The sequence below is a fragment of the Abramis brama genome, assembly GCF_963993115.1.
Source record: "Abramis brama genome assembly, chromosome: 19".
In the NCBI taxonomy this organism is placed as follows: Eukaryota; Metazoa; Chordata; class Actinopteri; order Cypriniformes; family Leuciscidae; genus Abramis; species Abramis brama.
This window is the reverse complement of record NC_139981.1, coordinates 15288626-15312860: the sequence shown is the minus strand read 5'-3', so window position 1 is coordinate 15312860 and position 24235 is coordinate 15288626. Positions and strand designations below refer to the sequence as shown.

The 24235-nt window shown below is 36.1% G+C and overlaps 1 protein-coding gene across 2 annotated transcripts; it reads left to right on the top strand.

Moving 5' to 3' along the window:
* Positions 1 to 2553: 2553 nt before the first annotated feature.
* On the top strand, positions 2554 to 19304 carry ogfrl1 (opioid growth factor receptor-like 1). Of its 2 annotated transcripts, XM_084092877.1 has the most exons (8): positions 2566 to 2870; positions 4522 to 4608; positions 4816 to 4894; positions 7849 to 7881; positions 8367 to 8445; positions 13492 to 13558; positions 14052 to 14197; positions 16140 to 19304. In XM_084092877.1, exons 1-8 carry the CDS (start codon positions 2676 to 2678, stop codon positions 16636 to 16638), a joined length of 1185 nt encoding a protein of 394 aa, XP_083949003.1. In that variant the 5' UTR covers positions 2566 to 2675; the 3' UTR covers positions 16639 to 19304. The 2 variants fall into 2 exon arrangements, with proteins under 2 accessions (XP_083949004.1, XP_083949003.1); XM_084092878.1 differs by lacking the exon at positions 7849 to 7881 and having other exon boundaries at positions 2554 to 2870.
* The last annotated feature ends 4931 nt before the right edge of the window (positions 19305 to 24235 follow it).

Here is a 24235-nt window from a genome sequence, read left to right as displayed (position 1 = left end):
AAGAAAGTAATAGTTTTATTTAGCAAGGATCCATGAAATTGATTAAAACAGACAATAAAGTTGTTTAATGTTATAAAAGATTCCTATTTCAAATAAAGGCTGTTCTTTCTTTTCTTCAAATAATAAAAACTCCACAACTTCAACGTTGATAATAATAAGAAATGTTTCTTAAGCACCTAATCAGCATATTAGAATGATTTCTGAAGGATCATATGACACTGAGGAGTATTGGCTGCTGAAACTTCAGATTTGTCATCACAGGGATACACAACATTTTAACAGTAACTATTTGTTACGTCAAGCTCTCAGGGACAAAAGAATGCAGGATCCAAATGCAGAGAAAATTTTATAGAATAATACAAAATAAACAAAACAAGAAAATCCAGATAACCAGGGAGCAGAACTGAGAGTCAGCAACAACATCCAAAGGAAAAGACCATAGAACACAGGAAACACAAGGGCTTATAGGGAAACATTAACAAGATAAGACACAGCTGAATGTTATCACAACACTCAAGAGCACAGGCAAAGGACACTGGGAAATTAAGTTTGCAATACAAAAATCCCGAAATCAGTGAAGAGGAGATCAAGAGCACTCCATGTAACAATGTTACTGTTTTTATCCCTTTCATGCATGAATTATGATAACCTCAGTCAGGATTTTTTTTCTTATGTGTTTTTATTGCTCTTAGGGCATGAACATTTTGAAATGAAAAATTTCAATTTTCAAATTCATGAAAAACATTTATGAAATGTTATTTTATTTTACACATTTTTCTAAGAGATTTTCAGCATGCGTTTATGGTTTAAACTGAAGAGATACTGCATTAAACAATACAGTAATAACACAGCAATATTGTGTGTATTTAACAAACCAATCAATCCAATTATATAAAATCATGTGAAAACTATCAAATATATACAAAAAATGTAAATGCGAAATATTGCAAAGGCAATCGAACTTCATACAAGTTGACCTTCACATATCTTTGATATCAGAACATGATATCAACATGAGAAGACTTGATTCAATCAGAGATCTATACAGCTTGTCAAGGTACAACTGTGGAAACCCAACTCAGATGCTCCCTCCAGTGTACCAGATTACATTTCTAACATAGCTATCCTCTGAAAAAACCTAGCGATCAGGTGTTTTCAATCTCATCTGAAATTAGTGTTACGAGTAAAGTAATGTATTAAGTAACATGCATTACATAATCAGATTACTTTTTGATCTAACAAGTAAAGTAATTAATTACAAGTAATGTGCATTACGTAATCAGATTACTTTTTGAAGTTACGAGTAAAGTAACGCATTAGAAGTAACATGCATTACGTAATCAGATTACTTTTTAATCTGAGTAATGTAACGCGTTACAAGTAACGCGCATTACATAATCAGATTACTTTTTGATGTTACAAGTAAAGTAATGCATTAAAAGTAATGTGCATTACGCAATCAGATTACTTTTTGATGTAATGTGTAAAGTAATGCATTACAAGTCACAGACATTATGTAATCACATTACTTTTTTTATGTTAATGCAAATTACATTCTAATAACACAAATATATTTATTTACAGTAAAAAAAAAAAGTACATTTCAAAAACAGCAGTCACAGTAATAGTATGAATTGTAGCTTAAATATGGCCATTGATGCATAAGGTCCACTATAGTGGACAGATGATTAATCAGAATTTTCTTCCAATCTAAAATCAATACTTGGGAAAATTTAACTGTGATATGACTCATTAGATATTGCTTGATGCTACAACATTTTTTTTTTTTTTTACCTGCAAGAGTCTCCTAGGACAGAAGGAATGGATGGATTTTCTGGAGCAACTTGGCATTTCTGACTGGCCATTGGCCATATTGGTTTGGAGGGGGAAAAATCGACACACAACAGCTTGCTACTTGATGGCAATGTATAGGATTATGCACCAGGGTCCAATGTATAAGTTGATGTGCAACAATGTCATAAAGATTTGAGTGTACAGTAAACCACAAACAGGTATTATACAGGATTAATGCTGCACACACATATCATTATAATGCACTTAAAAATATAACAACTATAAATAAAATAAGTTATTTTATAACTTCAAAATAACTTTTCATCCAAATCCAAAAACATTAGCCTAATGTGTCCAAAAATCCCTCATTAACAAATAGACACAAAAAACGTTGATATTAAACATAAATAATGCAATGTCATAGATCACAATTTTCCAAATACACCAAATTATATTAACTAAATCTCAAAAAAGTTGATATTCAGACGAAATGACAAAATTAAAAAATAGCGTTGCCATTCATTAAAATAGATGAGATTTTGTGTCATCAGAAAAAAAAAATTACACCTTACACCGACACCCTATGTATCGATTTTTTACACGTTGCAACGATACATCGTATATCGTTAATCTTTTGGTCGATGTATCGATCCATATTGATGTATTGTTACAACTTAAACCCCTAAGTGCGAGCACATCATCTTCTTCCTCATCATCATGCTGATCTCTGGGCAGAAGGGGGTGTGTTCTCATCAGAGCGCTGGAAATCCCCCCATTAGTCACATAAAAGCGACCCGAACGGCAGCTTCACATCATATTTAAGCTCGATCCTGTGCCGAAAGAGGACTTTTAACTATGTAGGCACGGAGGATAGGGTTTAAATGGGCAATCTGACGGGCAGCTGGAGATATAAGGAGCCGAGCACAGTGGAAGAATGCGACTCGACGTGGGAAACGGACTCGGAGAGCGACGAGCATCAGCCGGGAGGAGAGGAGGAGGATAGCGGTATCTCCGAGTCTGTGAGCCCGGCGGATGCCGTCAGAGGAGCCGCACAGCTGGATCACGGACCACCGCAGGTGCCTCTCATCATTCACGAGCACTAAAAGATAACAAAAGATAAAGGATAACAACTGAAAACGGTCATTTGTCGCATCTGTAGGAATTGCAAGCGTATGACACTGTGGAGTAGCTTAGCCTAATAATTGGTTTGTCAACCTATTACCATTAACATATAATTATTCTAAAATTAGACATGTGCTGCCGTAAAGAACACAACGCTACACTGAAAATTGTACATTTAGAGTAAAATATTGGCTAAATTCCGAACAGATGTATCCAAAATAGTTGGAGTTGTGATGGACTCTATGTCGTGTCATTATTGTCCCGGTAGGACAAATAGGCTACCAATTAATTTTAGTAATCGGACGTTGGCTTTGTAACATTGGTAATTATGCTAATATTAACACAATTAAATAACATTATGTTAATAATAACTATTTTAAAAGTGTCCCACAAATTTGACCTATATTTGAAGAACCAGTTATGACCTTTTACTTTTGGCCTTTCAGCATTTTGGCCTATATAGTTATGCCTATTTAATTTTGTCAAATGTATTAATCAAATTTGACCAAAACAGTTGAGCATTTTTTAGATTTAGTTCCTCATACATACTCTATCATGGGGTACTGTGGCGACCCCTTGTAATTTTCTCCTAAAAAAACTTAAAGTCGCCATGAAATCAAAATGGATAATTCTTATTTTATGCAATATTGCAGTATTTGTTATGATTTTTCTGTGCACAACATTAATTTAATAGTTTTTAAAATTCATGTGCCTTGATGATCTTTACTCAAAATAACTTCCCCTCCCTCTTGCACCAACAATGCTCTTGTTTCACTTGTATGCACAGTAGGTCACAATAGTGTAGTAGTAGTAGTAGAAGAAAATAGAAAAATAATGCAGATGTATTATTATACATGAGATAATATAAAATGAATGCCAAAATGATTGAAATTAACCAGAAAAAGGGAAGAAGTTGTCACAGAGTTAACTTTTCTTAGAATGGTTAAAAGTGGGAGGGTGGGTAAAATCTTTGCCCTTGTTAAGTCATTTTTTAAAAATGGCTCATGTTCTCTCAAGATTTCTGGATTTTAAGGCCACTGAGACTGTGACCTGTTCAATGTGACCTATTTCCTCAAGGTAAATTTGCTCTCTTGAATTTCCTGTCAGCAGAAGAAGGAAATTGGATTTTTATTCTTTTGAAACTAAGATTTTGATAACAGCTTATCACACACACCGTAATAGTTTTTTTTTTTTAAACCCTGCATCGAAGACCATTATTTAAAGCATTTATGTAAGTGAATATAATGTTATTAATTAATAAGCTTCACAGGCATTTCAGAATGTCATTGGTCCCAACAAGCAAACAGCTTCATGTTGTGTGTAGAGTGCAAGCCTTCTGTGCTGTGCTTTCACTCAACCGTAAAGATGTTCAGTGTTTGAACATTACAAGAGGCTGAGAGCTAAAAATGGTCATGAATTAGTTAGAAAAAAGTACATACAGTAGTCTACAAAATGGAGCTCCTCTCTCCTGTCTAGAAGCATTTGCATCCCAGTGGGGAAGAGCAGTGACAATGTAGCTCAGATGCTGATGAGTGAAGTCATTCATACTCTCTTTCACTGCCTATGTAACCATTCCATTCCTCTTGCTCTCTTCCTCTCACACAGTTTGGTGACATAATGGAGTCTTCCACTAGGATGAAGAGGAGCTTTTATGCCGCAAAGGACTTGTACAAGTATCGCCACAGTTATCCGGTAAAGAATTACATCTACTCTCTTTAGATTTCTCATGCAGAGCTCGGAGGCCGATCATCTTTGAATATGAACGTTTCCAGTAAATATTGTCGTATGGTCAGAAGAAAAAATAGTTGAGACTAGGTGTACAATTGTTTTTGTTTTTTTGCTCTCTCACTCTCTCTGTATCTTTTTGTCCTGGTTTTATTCTGGGATTTTGTTGCTCAGAACTACAAGGAGCCTCGTCAGCCGAATGAATATCGCAATCTGAGATTCTATCTGAATAAGATCCCCCTGGTGCCGGACGGTGAGTGTGTGTTTGCTTATATGTTTTAATGAAAGAAGCATAAGACTGTACAGTGGGATCTGGACTGAAAAGCAGACCATCACTTACACTATATTGCTAAAAGTTTTGGGACGTCTGCCTTTACATGCACATGAACTTTAGTGACATTCCATTCTTAATCTGTAGGGTTTAACATTGAGTTGGCCCACCCTTTTCAGCTATAACAGCTTCAACTCTTCTGGGAAGGCTTTCCACAAGGTTTAGAAGTGTGTTTATGGGAATTTTTGACCATTCTTCTAGAAGCACATCTGTGAGGTCAGTCACTGATGTTGGATGAGAAGGTGTTCTATCGGGTTGAGGTCAGGACTCTGTGCAGGCCAGTCAAGTTCATCAACACCAAACTCACTCATCCATGTCTTTATGGACCTTGCTTTGTGCACTGGTGCGCAGTCATGTTGGAACAGGAAGGGGCCACCCCCAAACTGTTCCCACAAAGTTGGGAGCATGAAATTGTCCAAAATTTCTTGGTATGCTGAAACATTAAGAGTTCCTTTCACTGGAACTAAGGGGCCAAGCCCAACCCCTGAAAAACAACACCACACCATAATCCCCCCTCCACCAAACTTTACACTTGACACAATGCAGTCCAGTGCTTTACACCACTGCATTCAACGCTTTGCATTGCATTTGGTGATGTAAGGCTTGGATGCAGCTGTTCGGCCATAGAAACCCATTCCATGAAGCTCTCTACGCACTGTTCTTGAGCTAATCTGAAGGCTACACGAAGTTTGTAGCTATTGACAGAAAGTTGGCGACTTCTGCACACTGTGCGCCTCAGCATGCGCTGACCCCGCTCTGTGATTTTACATGGCCTACCACTTCGTGGCTGAGTTGCTGTTGTTCCCAATTGCTTTCCCAATTGTTTGTAGAAGCAGTCTGCATGCCTAGGTGCTTGATTTTATACAACTGTGGCCATATAAGTGATTGGAACACCTGAATTCAATGATTTGAAGGGGTGTACCAATACTTTTGGCAATATAGTGGTATGTTTCTTACAAATCCTTCATATGTGTGCATTTTACTTCATCCACTGAATGTGTCAGGAGTGATATGCTCTAAATGTGCACTGCATTGTATCATAGTTGAGGGATTTTCTCTATCTAACACTGTCTATTTCCTGTATTCTTTAATAATTAACTAATATTATTGCTATTCTTTCCATGACAGCATTGTATGGTGTTCAAAATGTTTGCCAAACAAATTTGCTTTATTGTTTTTAAATCACCATTACATTAAAGGAACTTCCTCTCTGGAAGTCCCTTGATTCTCATAATGAGACTGTGAGACCTTAATTGTTACTTGGGGAAATTTTGTTCACAGTAATAACAAGCAGCCACTTCAGGAAAAGAAGCATTGGTGGAAATAATGATCTGGGCTGGTAATTCAGCAAGATTCAAACCATGGTTCACACAAACGATCCTTGATCCTTAAAAAAACATGTTACCCATGATTATTATAACACTTCAACACTGTAAAAAAAAATTACATCCCCAAGTCAAAAATTTCAAGTGACCGATAACATCTACATTTTTCAATTAGTCTGACGTATTATTTCTCATTGAGCCAATGTTAACAGACTATTGCAACAAGAATTTCACTTGGGCCAATTGAAAAATTTAGATGTTATTGGTCACTTGAAATTTTTGATTTGGGAGGGTTAGAAATGTTTTACAGTGAAGGAATAGTTCAGCCAGAACTCATTCAATGACTCATAAGTCATTATTTATTTGTTCCAAATTTGTGTGCTGTTATTTTTTTTCTGTGTAATACTAATGAAAGTTTTAAAAAGAAATTTAAGAATGTACATAATCCACTTTTTACAGTACCTACAGATGTCTGTTATGAGATTGAATCATTATTTTGAGTAATTCCTTATCAATTAATTGGTTTATGTGATTCACAAAACCATTCTGAATCATTTGTTCAGCTCAAAGACAGATCTTGCTGGATTGACTGATTAATGAAAAAAAATAATAAAACATTTTATACTTTAACACTGCTGTATTGGATCTTCTTAGCCGTGATCAATATGACCTGGCATTATTTACAGAAAAGTGTATCCTTCTGTTTTCTGTATCCATGGTTTTGAACAACATGAGGTCTGGGTGAGTAAATAGTGACTGAATTTAAAATTTTGGTTGAACTATTGCTTTAACCTCCATGTTGCACTGGACATGTTCTGAAAATTGCTGTGGATTAAATGTGTCGGTCTAAAAAGAGATTTTGCTAAAGGCAAAAAGTGTTGTCAGTCCCACCTACAATATTTTACCTGCCAACACAAGAATATTACAGTACACAAAGACATGAACATACATACTGCAAGAACATTTCTACCTAGACAAACATGAAGCAGTTTTTACAACTGAATACACATGCCAGCTGGTGTGAAGGAAGAACATGGGTTCTGGAGTGCTTCATTAGCTGAATGTTTTCCCTGCGGGCCACTTTAGGCAGGCAGACAGTGAAGACATCTCAGAGGAGCCATTTATTGGTTATTGTGGGCATGTTTGAGAATTAACTGAATCTGTTGTGCAAGCATTTAATGGCAGCAACTGCTTCACTGCTGTTTGTGTAGGACACACTCACATTCACACACACGCGCACACACACACACAAAATGCCGTTCTCTGTGTCCCCCAGAGATTTCAGTGTTTCCAGATGACCTACACCTCTATTTACACTCTGAAACAACACACAGTCCTGTGTGTCTTCTTAAAGTGATAGGTCACCCCAAAATGAAAATTCTGTCATCATTTACTCACCCTCATGTCATAAAAATCAAAGCTGATATAAGCTTTGACTTCCTTTATTTCTGTGGAACATTAAAAGAAGATATGTTGATATGTCAAAAGGTTTTTTTTCTCCATAAAATGGTCACCAACATTCTTCAAAATACCTTCTTTTGTGTTCCACAGAAGAAAGAAAGTCAAGCAGGTTTGGAACAAATGGTGAGTAAATTATGACAGAATTTTCTCATTAGCATGTTAATGTGTTCATTAGAGAATAAGTGATGTCTGACATGAGAATTAATAATTTTTGATCTGAATGATTTGATCACAAATTTCACTTATTTGTAAAACTTAAATGATCAAGGTTCCAGTAATTCTCAAGTTAAGAGCTTGTTGGAAGAGAAGACAAATCAATAATGACTTAAATTTTGGTATGCTCATTGTAAAAACTCGTATGGACTATGGATATTTTATGGCGCTTTTGCATTCTTTTTTTAAACTGTCTGCATGAAAAAGAATTACCAGGACATTATTCACAGTTTGACCTTTGATTTTCCATGGAAGAAATAAAGTCATAGGCATTAGAAAAAATCTTGACAGAATTGTAATTTGTGGGTGAACAGTCTCTTTATTAGAGTTTTAAGAGACTAATTCTGAGCTTGGCCCGTTGTGATGATTTTTTTTTTTTTTTTTTGTCCCCCCAGGTATTTATATTGAAGAAATTCTCACTAAATGGAGGGGAGACTATGAAAAACTAGAGCACAATCATACATACATTCAGTGGTAAGACATTTCATCAATATTCAATAATGACTTCTTATTAGACTTCACAAATTGTTATTGGCCAGTCACTTATTATTAAATTATTATTATTGCTTGTTGAAAGAACAGAGAAAGTTACACGCTAATATGCATGAGGGATTTTTGGAGGGGGGATTAGATATGTTTTTCTTTACCATCTGTTTGAAATGAACTTCATCTTCTTTAGATGCAAATCCTGTAGATCAAGGCAAAAGCAAACAAAAGCATGAAAGCGGACAAAGGCAGTGATAAAGACAAAATCAGCACAATTGTGGTATCTGCAGGTCAAGGGGTCAGTAACATCCTCTTTGGCGACAAAGGATGGCCTTAGGACTACATTGGATAAAAAGTTTCTTTAATGTTTAACGTTGCTTAAATATTCATGGACCGCTTTGGCTGACATCATCTCTTTAGTAACTGAAGAAGCTTTGGGGAATGTCTATGACTTGAGGGCATTTTTTGATTAAATGGTCCATTTTCCTAACATTGAAGAGGCAAACGATAAAGGTTTAATCTTAATGGCAGAAGAAAAGTGCAACCCACATTATAGGAAAGAATGTATGTAAGCTTTTCTAAGAATTTGAGATTAAATCAAGCATGATTAATTTAACATCTTGCAAGCACTTTAGTGAAACAGCATTCAGCTGCTTGGGTGCATCATAGCTTTGGATATATTGAGACATGAAAATGCATATTTCATATTTGTCTTTTAAAGCTGTTGGTATCAGAGAAATACCCAACATCGAGGAAAAAGGAAAAAGAGGAAATTAATCTTATTCAAACTGCAGTTTGTGCATAAGATAAGGTCTAATGTGTGAATTTTTGAAGGACAATATGTGCCTGCATTCGCCTTTTGCTTCTGTTGGCCAAACAATACAAATTGCTTCCTTTTGGCCTTATCAGATCTTTAAAGAAAGCTGTTCAGTTTGTAGTCCTAAAACCTGGAAGAGAATTACCATTTGCGGGGTAGAAGAGACTTTTCAACATGACTTGTAATTTTTTTAATCAATATGGGCTTAAAAATGTATTTTTTGTTAAATAATGATGTAAGTTACCACAAGCATGTTCTTGATCAACTGCTGATATTAGCAACATTTTCAAAGCACACAACAGGTTCAGTATTCACACTTGAAGTATAAATGTGTGTAATGGTTTTATGTATCTCAAGTAAAGTTAAAGCTGCAGTCCATAACTTTTTTTAAATTATTAACTTTAACTTTTTTTTTTTTTACTTTTTAAAAATGATCCAAAATATATTTTTTTGCAAGTACATAACCAGCCAGTGTTCCAAACTATCTGCTTGCCTTAGCTGGATTCAAAACGGTAAACTTGTAATAATGTTTTTAATTCCAGTGGTACTGGTGGATTTCCGCGGGAAATTCGAGCATGTCTTTGCGTCATTACGTCACATCTGTACACATTTTAAGGTGTCTCGGCTAGTAGGCTATATTGCGTGTGAGGATGTTGGAGGTGGAGATTTATAGCCTTTTCTCACAGCACTTGATATAATTAAACTTATCAATTTGATGGCGGATCCAGAAAGGTTCAAACGACAATCACCAGTGACAGCTGGAGATTCACCCGTTGTAAAACGCAAAAGAATTGGGACTTCGGAGTGGCTACAGAAAAAATGAGACTGCAACCGGCCCATGCGAAAACAAGGATAAATATCGGAAGGGCATTAAGTGTAGTCACGCAGTGCTGATGTTGTTAACATTAACAATTTGAGAACAAAGTATAATTTGCACGGTTTGACGTGATATGATAAGCGATCGTTAGAATTAATCAGCGCAATGCTTTTTTTCCCTTAGTTGGTCAGAACAAAAGTGGATGTTACTTACTTGTTCAGATGATATTTTCCGGTGAAAATTCTTATGTTGGTCATACTTCCATAAAGTAGAATCGGACAGTATTCACACCGGCGTGGTGACTGACAGCCGGACATTCTCCTCAAAACATTGGATTCATCCGTGCTGTGCCGTGCCGAGGCACAACCCATGAAAAGTTGATAATTCCGCGAATAACTGCAATTGCAGATTTCTAACAGAGATTGCGACAAAGAGGAAAAACTACGGACTGTAGCTTTAACCACAGACCTTATTCTAATCAGTCAAAAAACTGCTAAAATTAGCCTTTAAATTGACGTCATGTCATTTGTTTTTTTGTTTAATGCCTTAGTCATCCTATTTTATCCTCTAATTATTTTTAAAAATAAATATTATACAATTCCTATGACACTAATTAAGAAACATGTAAACAGTAATGAATTAGAATCTGCTCACAAGGTGATTTTCAGCTAACTTTGAAGGCCGTATGAAGGTTGAACAGTGGTTCTACTGTACGTCATGTGCTCTTGTAAAGCTCTTAGCTGGGTGTCGTTACATCTCACACACTCTCATAGCTGAAGCTCCTGTTCGTTCTTGTCTGTGCTGTGAGGGTGAGGAAGAGGGGGAGGACATGATGCCCTGAGCCTGCGTGAAATAACAACACGGTTCTAAAATCAGGCTTCGCGCATATGCTGCCAATCGTACCTCGGCACACCCTCCTGCCGAGGAAAAAGTGATTAGCTTCTCTCATTCCCCCCTACAAATTTTTTCACACTCTGTATGCTTGCAGGGCTATTTGCATAATATCAATTAGCGAATGTAAAAACACGTAAACGGTGAGTGATTGTAAGCAGACAGGTTGCTAGCATTTTGCCTCTTTAAGTAAATAAAGACGAGATGACAGTGAAAGCAGAGTTGCCAATTCCACTTATTATATGCATATTTGGCCTTGTTTTTTTAAGAAGTCGCTTATAGATTTGGGTAATCGTGGGTAGGCTCTTTTTTTGTAAATCATATCTTATCAGATAGACAAGGAAAATAAGTTGGCTTGTTTACGTGTTTTATGAGTTTTGAGGACAATAAAATCCCCATTTGCCAGGGAAGAGACTTCATTTAGGACTTTTCTGAATGGGGCTAGAAAATGCTATTCGGACATTTTTGACCAAAAAAACGTACGTTTTGTTTTTTAAGAATTTTTTACTTGATCAGAATGGTACAAAACTTGGTAAACATCATTTGAAAAGGTAAAATGGTCCTGAAAAAATAGTCAGACTTGACCAAAAATGACCGCATTGGAAATGAATGGGAGACAAATTTCATCTAGTGAAAACTTTTGGTACTGCGGCCAAACAAAATCGTACTTTATTTGAAAGCTCATTTTTTTGAGATATCAAGCTCAAATTTGGAACATAATTTGTTTAGATTCATGGCTTGTTTTTCTTGCAGTTTTAGAGTAAAGTGTTTTTGAAAATATGTATTTCATATAAAAATTTTAAATAGTATTTTTGTGCATTTTTAATAACAATAAACGTAAAATTCTGTAACTTTTTTTCACTTCAGCAATACTCTGCCAAGTGTCGTCTTTGAAAAGAGATCAGACTTAAGTCTGTGCTCTACAGCGTTCAAGATTTACGAGTTGGAAATTTAATTTTCAGATTTATGCTCAAAAAGTGAATAAATGGATTTTAAATACAGTGTAAATATAATTTAGTACCATAAATCCCCTAAAATACAAAATATGAAATAAAAAAACATTATCGAACTAAAATATAGTAGGCCTACATTCATTTCATTGAAAAAAAACATGTTAAAGAATAAAAACGATCAATGTTTTTGACAGAACATAATAGAAAACATGAACTAAATCCCTTAAAAATGGTTCCCTCTGCAGACTGCGTGATGTGTCATCTGTCCTGACTCTCTGTGGTCATTAAAAATCCCAGGATGTCCTTCTGAAAAAAGAGTAGGGGTTTAACCCCGGCATCCTGGCCAAATTTGCCCATTGGCCTCTGTAAGCTGGTGTGTGGTGGGCGTTCTGGCGCAATATGGCTGCCGTCGCATCATCCAGGTGGATGCTGCACACTGGTGATGGTTGAGGAGAATCACGCCTTCTATGTACCCAGAAAAGCGCCATATAAATGTAACAAATTATTATTATTATTATGTGCGTATGCCCCACCAACCAAAATCAGGGGTCGCTTATTTTGGGGTTGTTTTTTCAGGCCAGGTCACTTTTTCTCTAGCAAAATTTGGCAACACTAAGCAAAAGCTTAACTGCTATAGCAAGCATCCGGCCAGGACTTCATGACTTCAGAGAGAGAAAAGAAACAAGGGAGGCTGAAGAGAAGAAGGGAAAAGAAAGATGTGCCGAGGTTTGCGGGTTGTCCTTCGCTAGTGGCCAGCAAGATGTCGGATCAAACTGCTGACAGAGATAAATTTCCCCTTTATTGCATTTGTGTGTGTGTGTCCTTTTTCTTTTTCTCTTTCTTTTTCCTTGATGTGGGTTTGTCAATGGTCGGTGCCAATACTGATATCTAGGGAACTTTGTATGGTTGATATAAAGCTAATATATGATGTAGGCTAATACAATGAAATTCTAGCAAATGACTATATTCCTGTAGTTCAAACAGTAGAGCATAGCACTAGCAACGTCAAGGTCATGGGTTCAATTCCCAGGGTAAAATGTACACCTTCAATGAAATGTAAGTCTCTATGGATAAATGCATACAGTATATATTTAATATATTTCTTTTACTTACTCGAAATTAATCAAAATGTTTCCTATAATACCAAAAATGTTTGCAGATGTTTATTGTCCAATGTTGTCAGTTGTTTCTGTAATTGATAAGTGAAGTTCACAACGTAATTTTGGGAGGAGTGAACCCATCTAATCTTTCAATTAACTGCCAGACCATATAAGCAGCCGCACCTTGCTCTGGCATCAGCTGTTTTTGCATCCCTCCACCTCCCCAACTCCACCAATATAATTTAGGCATCTTGCTACCATACTCATCATCCAAGCATTAGTAGTCCCACTGGGGGCTATATCTAAGCTCGAGTTGAAGCTGCTTCCCCGAGAAGCAAGCCAGCAAGCCAAATACGCTTAACCTTATTAGCTTAAAGATTATATGGGCAAAGGAACTCGTGAAATAATGATTAATTCTGAGGTAGATCCTAACCTGTTTCTTGACTGCTGTTACAGGCTCTTCCCACTCAGAGAACAGGGCCTGAATTTTTATGCTCAAGAACTCACTCAGGATGAGATAAAGGTATGTTTCTAAAGTCAAACACCTCCTTTCAAGATCTGAAAGAACAGTCAAGACATATACTGTACATTCTTAAAAATAAAGGTTCTTCAGTGGTTCTTCGCATCAAAGAACTTTCTTCTTTGTAAGGGTTTTTTATTTTATTTTGCTGTTTAAACCAGAGAACCATATTGCCAACTTTAGACAGAGTTTAATATATATAATTTTAAGTACTTTAAAGTTCTGGTACATAGAATAAACAACTAAAGAATAAAATGTTTATATATATATATACTAATATATTAAGCTGTAAAATCCTTTGGTTCTAATTGGAACCTTTATTTTTAATAGTGTGTTATCATCTAGTCAAAGGTGTCAGAACATCTAAAAATAGGTTTCAGGCAGTGGCATGTTGTGTTTTAGTGTCATCCTGCCTCTTTTTGTATTTGCCCTTAAATAACCTGCTGCAGTCATTGTGCAGATCACCTTTTACAGAGTGACTTTTTGATGTCAACAGGAATTCCAAAGCACTCGAGAAGCCAAGAGACGCTTCCTCCTAGCATATACGATCATGTTGGATTTCTTTGGAATCAAACTCCTGGATAAAAATGGGAATGTGGCTCGGGCCCCAAATTGGCAGGATCGCTTCCAGCACCTGAATGAGTGAGTTTTCTTTTCGGTTTGCTGTTTTTAAGTCCTTTTTACTCTATAATTCCTTTCCTCTGATCTTCATGTTCTACTCCACTTGCACCAGTTCTCTTTACATTCCCTAATCTTAGTCTCCTGTCTCCTGCCATATTTAGCGTGCTTCAGTCCAGGGAGTTAGCATCCTTAGTCTCCAATCCCTGAAACACAATTTTGGTCATGACCCTGACTGTACCGTCATGTGACCATCTCATGCATGGGCCCGAGAAATGGGTCAGGCGCACAGAGGAGGATAAATAGAGAAGAACTGAATAGGATACAAAAACTTTTACATTTAGGGAGATGGTGAATGTGAGCGGGGAAAGAAATGTAGAGACAGTTGGAAAGGAGAGTTAAAAAATGAGTTTGATGAACGCATGATAAGCAAGGAGGGAGCGAAAGAAAATCCGCAGTGCAGCGCGCTGAGTGGTAGACATAGATGACTGTGCGTATCTGTCTGTGTGTCATTGCCCCAGGACTGTGCCATAGAGGACACATATTACATTACAGAGAGGCACCGCTTGATGAACTTTGTCTGCAGCGTGAATGGGCCCGTACCAAAAGCTATAATTTTGAGAACGCTGAGTTTATTATCTTACACTGGACAAAAATGACTCCTTAATGAGTTTTTATTTTCAAAAAACAATCCATTTCAGATCAATTTACTTGAGAAGCAACACTGCAGAAGATATTTAGGCCTGTTTTCAAGTAATGCAATTTAAATTTAATTGTTTTTGGATATACTGCACTGTCAGATGTTTTAACTTATTTTAATCTTGTTTATACTTCAAACAAGTTAAAAATCTGCCTGTACTTTGCAACTACATGTCAACTAACTTTTATTAGAGTATTAGTAGACTCCCTGCTTAATATCTGCTAACTCTTTATTGTGATGGTCCTCCAACAGACAATCTTCTAACTATAAGTAACTTTGCAAGTACATGTCAACTGATTCTAACCCTAACCCTACCAGTCTACTAATACTCTACTAAAACTCTAATGAGAATTAGTAGACATGCACAGTAGGTGCAATGTTACTTATAGTCAACAGAATGTGTTAAAGGGACCATCAAAATAAAGTGAAACCAAAGTTTACAGTGTAGCCATAGATTAGCCAAAACAACTTAAGTAATGTCAAATAAATTTCAGTATCCCAAAGTTAATTGGTACTGTGTCCTATTAATTAATTAATTTGTAAAGTTTATATAATGGAGGGTTCTTAATACTTAAAACTAGGTCACATAAGTAAATATTCGGTATATTTTTTATTAATATATGGTATATTTTATTATTTTGTATATTGTTAATACAACTAAAGTGTGTCAAGGCGTGCAATATACTATCAAATCAAATTTTATTTATAAAGCACATTCAAAATCAACCTTGGTTGGCCAAAGTGCTGTACATCAAAGAAAAACAGAAAAGGCAAAAATAGATAGAAATAGACTATGGCCTTGGGCACCTTATACCACCTGTATAATGGTTACTTTATAAAAGCACACAAGAAAACCCTCCAACAGACCAGCTTTTGTTTTTAGTAAATATATTTAGTAAATATGGTAATTTTTATTGCAGAAATAGGGACCATTCACACAGAACATGTTTTTGCGGGTTAAAAACGTGAGATGCAGGTCAGTGAAATGGAAAAAAATGCTATCTTCTTTTAGCTTGAGGTCCGCATTTTTAGAACATTTTTGCAAAACACTGCAAAAGAAGCAAGACGTGAGAGCAATGGTCTCATTCTGTGTGAACGACCCCTTAATATGCTTGGACCCTTTTCCACTATTACTGACAAACTCCAGTGACCAAAAATAAAATGTCATAAAATGTTCTCGTTTGTCAACAACCAACATTACTTTATTGAAAATGTTGAATATTATGTTAAACGTATTTTTTGTACTATGACCTCTTGTCTTTCCAGGTCACAGCACAACTACTTGCGTATCACACGCATTCTGAAAAGCCTTGGTGAGCTGGGCTTTGAAAGCTTCAAGCTGCCCTTGGTGCGTCTGCTTTTGGAGGAGGCGCTGGTGGAGGGCACATTACCCAACATGCGTCACAGCGCACTGGAATACTTTGTCTACACGCTGCGGCACCACGCTCAGAGACGTGCCCTGCTTCGCTTCGCCCAGCGCCACTACCACCCGCCCGAGAACTTCATCTGGGGGCCACCCAGGAAGAAACGCATTCCGGCCTCTGGATCCACAGGGACAAGAGTGGGAAAAAACGAGGCAGTGGAGAGGAGTGCGGGTAAAGCCAGGTCACCTAGGGAGGGCAGAAATCATTTTGAGAGGGAGGTGGAGGACATGGACAAGAGGAAGAATGGAGAGTGGAAAACAGCAAAAGGGTCCAAGGTTGTTCTGCAGGAGTGCAGGGGGAGGGTAGATCTAGAAGAATATATTGAGACCATTCCTCTGTAAGAATAGAAAGAGAGGGATTCTGGGAATGCTCAAGTAGCCTAAGCTGAGCTTCAAGTTAGGCAAAGGAATGGCACAGCAATATTATTCCATACTATTGCCTTTTAGAGACTTGTTTTGTGAACAACTTGACTGTTTGACTTTTTGAAATACGAAGTGTTTTTTCTTAACTCTGAATACTTTTCAAAGTGTTAGCGGATGAATTTCTCTGCTGTAATTCTTACTTGCAGCCCTCTGGAGAGTTCTTAGCACATGTACAAGTGTTAGTAAATATATATAAGTGCTACCTGAGCACATTGTGTGAAATATTGCACTTTTTGTGTATTCAGTCTTCCCCTGTGAGAGAATATTATCTTAATCTACAGGCTTTGAGAATAGGCTTTATTTTCTAATCTTAAAGCCGACTCTCAGACAGACGTGTCTTTTCTGTGTTTAGAGCTTGCTGAAGTTTCTTGTTATGGATACTCGTAGCTCCTTGCAACAGATCATAATAATGTGTAGTCAGTGTGAATATACTTGCAGGAATTTTCAGGTAATTGATCTTCCATGTTTTTATAGGTACGTGTGATACTTTAATCCAGTTTTCTCAAAAACGTCTTGCAATATAAAGTGCCTCTTCTTCCGTTTGTTACAGCATGTGTCGCGCTCTATCATTTTGAGTCTGAAGTAATGTGCCGTGTGTGGAAAAACGATAGGCTACGCAAAACGAACTTGAATTTTATGTTTTTTGATTAAACAAAGTATCATCTATCAAATTATGTAAATTTTTTATGAAACTTGAAAAGATAAATTACGTTTTGATGGCATTAAATGAGCGTGGTGTGACAGGTCGCAGGTTGGAGTAATGGGCGTTGTAAAAGGTCTGCATGAACAGTTTAAATATATTCGCGTAGTTGTCAAAATTAATGTACTGTGAGAGTTTTATAATGGATGCTCGCTGAAGAAGAGTATTTTTGGATAAGTATGTGAGGATCGGCAGACTTGTATTGATTCGGAGAGGAAGGGGGCTTTGTTCGGAGAGGATTGTAGCAATTCACCTTTCCTGCACGCCCATTACTGCAGCCCTGCAGACCTTTCTCGATCATGGTGTGACAGAGCGCGCGCGTTAACCGATCTTCTATTCCTACTACTAGTTAAAGCACAAAATAAACATGAATGGACTTCCAAAGGTCTATTTAAAAATAAAGTACAACTTACTAAAATGTATCATTTCTCATGTAATCGGTGAAGAAGAGTTTCAACGGCGGAAAGACGTCAATAAAACAGCTTGCGAACATGGTAACGTTACATTTACCTCAGGAAAGCCATTCAGTGGCCATAGCGTTAGCTAGCTGGAGAAGTAAAATTATAGTTTATATATGCACTGCACACTATTATAAATAAACTTTATACTTAGCCTGTTATTGTCTAAATTATAAGAATAAACTTACTAATTCTGACAGGACCTGTGGAATCTTTAGACGTCATTTTCTCAAAAACAGGTTTTTATGACAGCCACAAATTTAATGAAAATGATGATAGTTATCTCGACGGCGGTTCGAAAGATAATGGTAGTGTAATATTATACAGCAAAAACGTTGCTTTTTCATTTAGTGCATATAGCCTAACTTAAAACTAATCAAAGTGATGGAGCATATCACATATTGTCTCCTCTGTGTGAGAGTGTATGCTGCCTTTCTCTCATCATACTTAGTGTTTATGTGTGGACAATCAGGGGCAGTGCTACTGATGGTCACTATCCACATAGAATACAAATAGCCTACATTGATATTAATAGATCAAGTGTGCATGTTACTGTGCATTGTTCCACACTGCTGTTTCAGAGTGTACCTAGAGGTCTAGCCATACCTCCACAGCACAGATGCTTTCAGGAAAGACCCCTTTCTTCCGTAATAGTGGCTGAAGTTCATCTTCCTTTCTTTTTCATTAAACGATGAAGGCTCTCTGTCCTCTTCTTGTTTTTCTCGCAGCCTCTTTCCCTCAGTCAATATTTGGATTGAGCACACTTTTCTGTTTGCCGTCTAACCCAGTTCGTACCCTGGGGTTCATTAAACCCCGTCTCTCTGAATGTGTGAGAGTCTCATTCCAAATGGACAGATAACGCTTGTGTCTAAAAGATGCCTTCATCTGATCATTTTTTGAATGCAGAAATGCATGTGGTTTGGCAGTTGGTGAAAAGAAAAAAAACATCTGATGGGGAGATTGAAAGAAGTAAATTTGTTCATAAATGTATTTTTCAACTTCTACTAAGAAGAAATAAGTATTAAATATTTGCTTGCTTATCTCTTAAGTTCACTTGAATTTGTTGTTGATTTTTAGTTGTGAAGTTATAATGCTTTGGAAGCCAGTCTGAAACCAGTTTTTTTTAAGGAGACAGGCTACTTTTATACAAAAACATTGCCTTTAAGTCAAGCAACGAGACTTCAGTTTCAGACATAGCTAGTGACTGGGAAACAAATAGCCATCTTCTCTTTGTCCATCTTGGTCTAAAAGACTGTTGAATCCACATTTTAGTGTTTCTTGTGCCATAATTGTTGGAAACAGTTTGACTGGCCTATTGTAAGGCACTATAAGTGTTTTAACTGTTAGGAAGTGATCATTTGTTATCAAAGGAAGTGTGACGTTTATATTGTGGCCTACTGTATAATAAAGTGCAGATCTTTGACGAATTGTAAGTGTGTGATGTAATTTTGATGTTTTGCAAACTTGGCACAACTGCTATTATGCATCTGTACATTTAATTCAATTGAATTCAACTGAATTAAACTATGGGGCCAGTTGTCAGAGGAGAAATGGGTATGTTATTATTATGACTTTTCAAATATATATCTATGCACTTTAAGAAGATAAATGCACATATAAAACAGTTCTTTGTGATAAAAAATGCTGAATAAATAAATCGAACCACAGACTTACCACATTAATTTCATCAACTTTTTTTTATTACACAGCACCTTGGAATACTTCTGATTGGTCAATCACAGCATTATGTGTTAAAATCATTTATAATTAAATATATAGTATATAATATATAATTAAAACTAGAATAATATAATTTGAAATATTTGTATTTATTTATTTGTTAAGGAGCAGTGTAATTAGCAGAGTAAAATACTTGGCTGGCCATAAAATGAACCTCAGGGTGATACGAGACAACTTTTGGGCCCCTATTTGGGTTTGTTTTGCAATAGCAACCGACTAACTGAAGGTCATCGCTTACATATGTCATTTCAAAACAATCTTTCAGCTTAAGATAAAACAGCCCAGTGTGTTGTGTCTTTGACAGAGGGCAAGTTGAATACCACTCTGTCCCCTCCCATAATCCATACCGCTCAGTTGAGAGGATTTTTAAGTCAGGGAACACAGTTAAAACTGTGATAAAATCACAGAAGAGCGGTAGGCCTACCATATGGTCTGTTCAGGCAGCCTGGTCCCGTGTGGGCTTAAGTAGACCATGTTTGCTGTAATCAGCTTGAGCCTTGCTGTTGCTTGTCAAACTGTCAGTGTGTTCAGTCAAAGAGTTGTCAGACACAAACCTGGCCCGCCTCTCCTGGTGCGCTCCTGCACATCTTCTGTGGTTTTCTTTGACTACCAGTTGGTAGAACATGCTCATGTTCTATCGCAAACAAACAAGTACCATGATTATGCCATGTTTTTAGAGTACCATGGTAATATTGTGAAATATTGTGAGTGCCATATAAATATGATGGTATGTGTATGGTAATCATTCAGCTATGGTATATGGGTGATCTTTTCAACTACGGACATATATAAAAAACTATTTAAAGTTTGTTGTCGGTAAGATTTTTTAAATATTTTTAAAATAAATCTTTTTCTTTCTTTTTTTGCTCACCAAGGCTGCATTTATTTGATCTAAAATACAGTAAAAACAGCAATATTACTACAATATTTTTTTGACTGTGTATATATATATATATATGTATATATATATATATATATATATATAATTTTTATTTTTTTTGTTATGCAATTTATTCCTGTGATGGCAAAGCTGAATTTTCAGCAGTTATTCGAATCTCACATGATCCTTCAGAAATCATTCTAATATGCTGATTTGCTGCTCAAGAAACATTTCTTATTAGTATCAATATATCAACACAGTGCTGCTCAATTTTTTTGTGGAAACCGTGACTTTTTTTTTCAGAATTCTTTGATGAATGAAAAGTTCAAAAGAACAGCATTTATTTAAAATAGAACTCTTTTGTATCATTATAATTTACTGTAACTTTTGATCAATTTAATGCATATTTGCTGGTTACATAATTAAATTAAATATATATACAGTAGGGCTCTGCATCTGCCCTGTAGGGCTCACAAGTGAAATTAACCAAATTTTTATGTTGTGAGAGGATAATAATTGTAATTTTGGAAATATTTGTTGTGCAGTGGCAGGGAAGAGGAGAGTCAAGGATCTAATTGCAGAAAAATATATTTTTTTTAAAAACAGAAACAGACAGGATACGAAAACGCAACATCTTAATAAACACGCAAAGACAATGTATTTAAGTATAATTTAACAGACACAGTCTTAATTTTGTTTGTTTACTGACTCATTAGTAAAACACTGTTTTACTCCAGTACTGTGGTTGCTGTGGTTTCTCTGTGTTAAATGTGCTGAGTGGAAGGCAGCGTGGCCGTACTGATCAGGAGTGACAGAATGAGGTGGAGGGGTTGTGTGTTGGAGAGCGGATACTTCCCATGACTCACTGCTCTAGTTTGTGTATGTGTGTGTGTGTGTGCATGTATCTCTCTTGCTGTGCTGTATAGTCTCATTCAATTAGAAGCTTTAAAGCTTCATGCCATGAACATACAACACAGAAAAACAGGCATCAACCACAAGTCAGGCATGAATGGATCAGCGTGTTTAGATGAGGCCTACTGAATGATGCAGAACCCTACTGTTAACATGGCCCAAGCAACTGTGATATCCCAGCAGTCACTGCGCCTTTTACTGGAATTCTAGCTTACTACTTGCTGAATACTACACACTATTTACTGTATACTGTATTTTTTGTTTAAAATAGAAAGTAAGCATTTCTTTAGATATATTTCCTATTGACAACTGACAGTATAGCGCAGAACAATTTAGAATGCTTGTTACCTTTTCATTTAATTTAGTGCAACCCCAGACAGACACACAAACCTTGATTTTCTACAAACCTTGTGGTGGTATTAAGGGGAGGGAACATTCTAGAGAGAATTTGATTGGATAAAAAATAAATGCTGTTCTTTTGAACTTTCTATTCATCAAAGAATCCAGAAAATGGTTTCCACAAAAATATTAAGCAGCACAACTGTTTTCATCATTGATAATAATTGGAAATGTTTTTTGAGCAGCAATTCAGCATATTAGAATGATTTCTGAAGGATCATGTGACACTGAAGACTGGAGTAATGATGCTTAAAATGCAGCTTTGCATCACAGGAATAAATTACATATAAAAAATATTAAATAGAAAATAGTTCCTTTCGATTATAATAATATTTTACAATATTACTGTTTTTACTGTATTTTATTGCTCAAATAAAGGCCATCTTGGTGAGCATAAGAGACTTATTTAAAAAAATGAAATCAACCCCAAACATTTGAACGGAATAAGATGAGTATAGCCTATTTGTGGTTTATTTCCCAATTTTAAAGGTGTATATTTGCTCAAAGTATTTGTCAGATTAATATCCGACTGACATATTAATACTTTCAAAGTTAACAGACTTCAACCCACAAAATTGTGGTTTCATGGGGTCTTAAAGGAGCAATGTTCATTTAATCCTGCTGACCGCAATGATAAGAGTATAAGCAGCTGTTTACCTCACCTCTTCCAGAAACTCTATCATCAGCTCTCTCTCTCTCTCTCTCTCTCCCTAGTGATATCATGTTGAAAATTTGACCTTGAGTCGAGTCTATCTTCTGAGCTCCACTGAACAGCTAGATAAACATGTTTTGCCAACATCTCTTTCAGAAATTATAGTAACTGTTTTCCTCCCTGGTATTTTATTGTGAAATTATATTCTCAACTAAAGACAAGTACTTTATTAATACCATGATCATGAATATGCATTCATGCTTCAGGCTATCAGGGTTTATTTGTCATGCCTACTGGTTTATAAGCCTGTCCAGTCCATTACGACTGAGGTTGCAGGGTTGGTAGTGTCATATATCTATAGTGCAGATGGGTTTTTAAATAAGTCTAGGGACTCTACGTTCCACACTATTTGAATTTTGTCCAGCTGACAAATACGAGTGACTTCTCCTTTTAGAGTGTTTCTCTTTCTTTCTGTCAGCTTCACTGAAATTGAACTTCTGAACCCTAGACCTGTAAATGAAAGTCTTGTGATAGATCGAACTGTTTGTGTTCTCACTTTGATTCCCCATTGGGATGAGGGTAACTTGAAACCCCAGATGTTCTTTGAGGGAAACTTATGTTTTCTGTAAAGAGGAAGTGCTGATAGGACTCATAGCAGTGCGTGTAATGAAACGGCCAGTTATGTCAACTCAATTCTTCACTGTTAGCAGCCGTGTGGCTTCAGATGACCTTCCTTCAGCCATGAAATGACAAAGAGCATTCATGCCTTTGTCCAGGATATTATCCAGCCATTACACAGCTGTTCCGATGCAAGCTTAATACACAGAGTGTGTAAAAATGAGTCACAATTTGCCAGTAAGCTTACTTACATCTGGGTTAATTCCCTGTTTACACCAAGGTCTGTGCATTGACCCCTGCCAATACACTACAGTTCAAACGTTTGGGTCGGTAAGATACTTTTAATGTTGCACTCTAAAAAATGCTGGGTTGTTTCAATCCATGTTTGGGTCAAATATGGACAAACCTTATTTGGTTTATTTTTTTTTTAATTAAATTTTACACCCAGTGGTTGAAAGAAGTGTCTTCATGCTCACAAAGGCTACATTTATTTGATCAAAAATATATTTTATTACATTTTAAAATAACTTTTCTATTTGAATATATTTTAAAATGTAATTTATTACTGTGATGGCAAAGCTTAATTTTCAGTAGTCATCACTCCAGTCCTCAGTGTCACATGTTCCTTCAGAAATCATTCTAATAATTTGGTGCTTAAAAGTAACATTTCTTATTATTTTCAGTTGAAAACACTTAATATGAAAACTTGCTGCTTAATATTTATTTGGAAACTGATAATTTTTTTTCTTTGAAGAACAGCATTTATTTGAAATAGAAATATTTTCTAATTTTAGACTGTAAATGTCTTTATTGTCACACAAATTAATGCACCTTTACTGAATAAAATATATATATTTTTTTTCACAAAAAAACACCAAAACAAATCTCACTGACCCCAAACTTTTAAACGGTTATATATTTAAATGTTAATGTATATACTATTTCTGTTTGTTTGCAGATTTGTTGTTCCCTATTTTTAAAGTTGGACCCCATTTCATTTAATAGAAATTCTAGCATTTGTTAGCATGTTTTCCCATCTTTAATGCAATTTTTAAACTTAAACTGTGTATTTCAGAAAAAAATAAGGTAAATAAGATTTGTGTTATGAACATTTTGACATCTTACAAGGTCAGATGAGCTGGGTAGTTCCACATTAC

Bases quoted from the DNA above. Each gene is read 5' to 3' on its own strand.
- ogfrl1 (XM_084092877.1), top strand. From the start codon at position 2,676: ATGGGCAATCTGACGGGCAGCTGGAGATATAAGGAGCCGAGCACAGTG. The intron at 2,871-4,521 runs GTGCCTCTCATC...CCTCTCACACAG, and splicing joins TGGATCACGGACCACCGCAG to TTTGGTGACATAATGGAGTC. The intron at 4,609-4,815 runs GTAAAGAATTAC...TTTGTTGCTCAG, and splicing joins AGTATCGCCACAGTTATCCG to AACTACAAGGAGCCTCGTCA.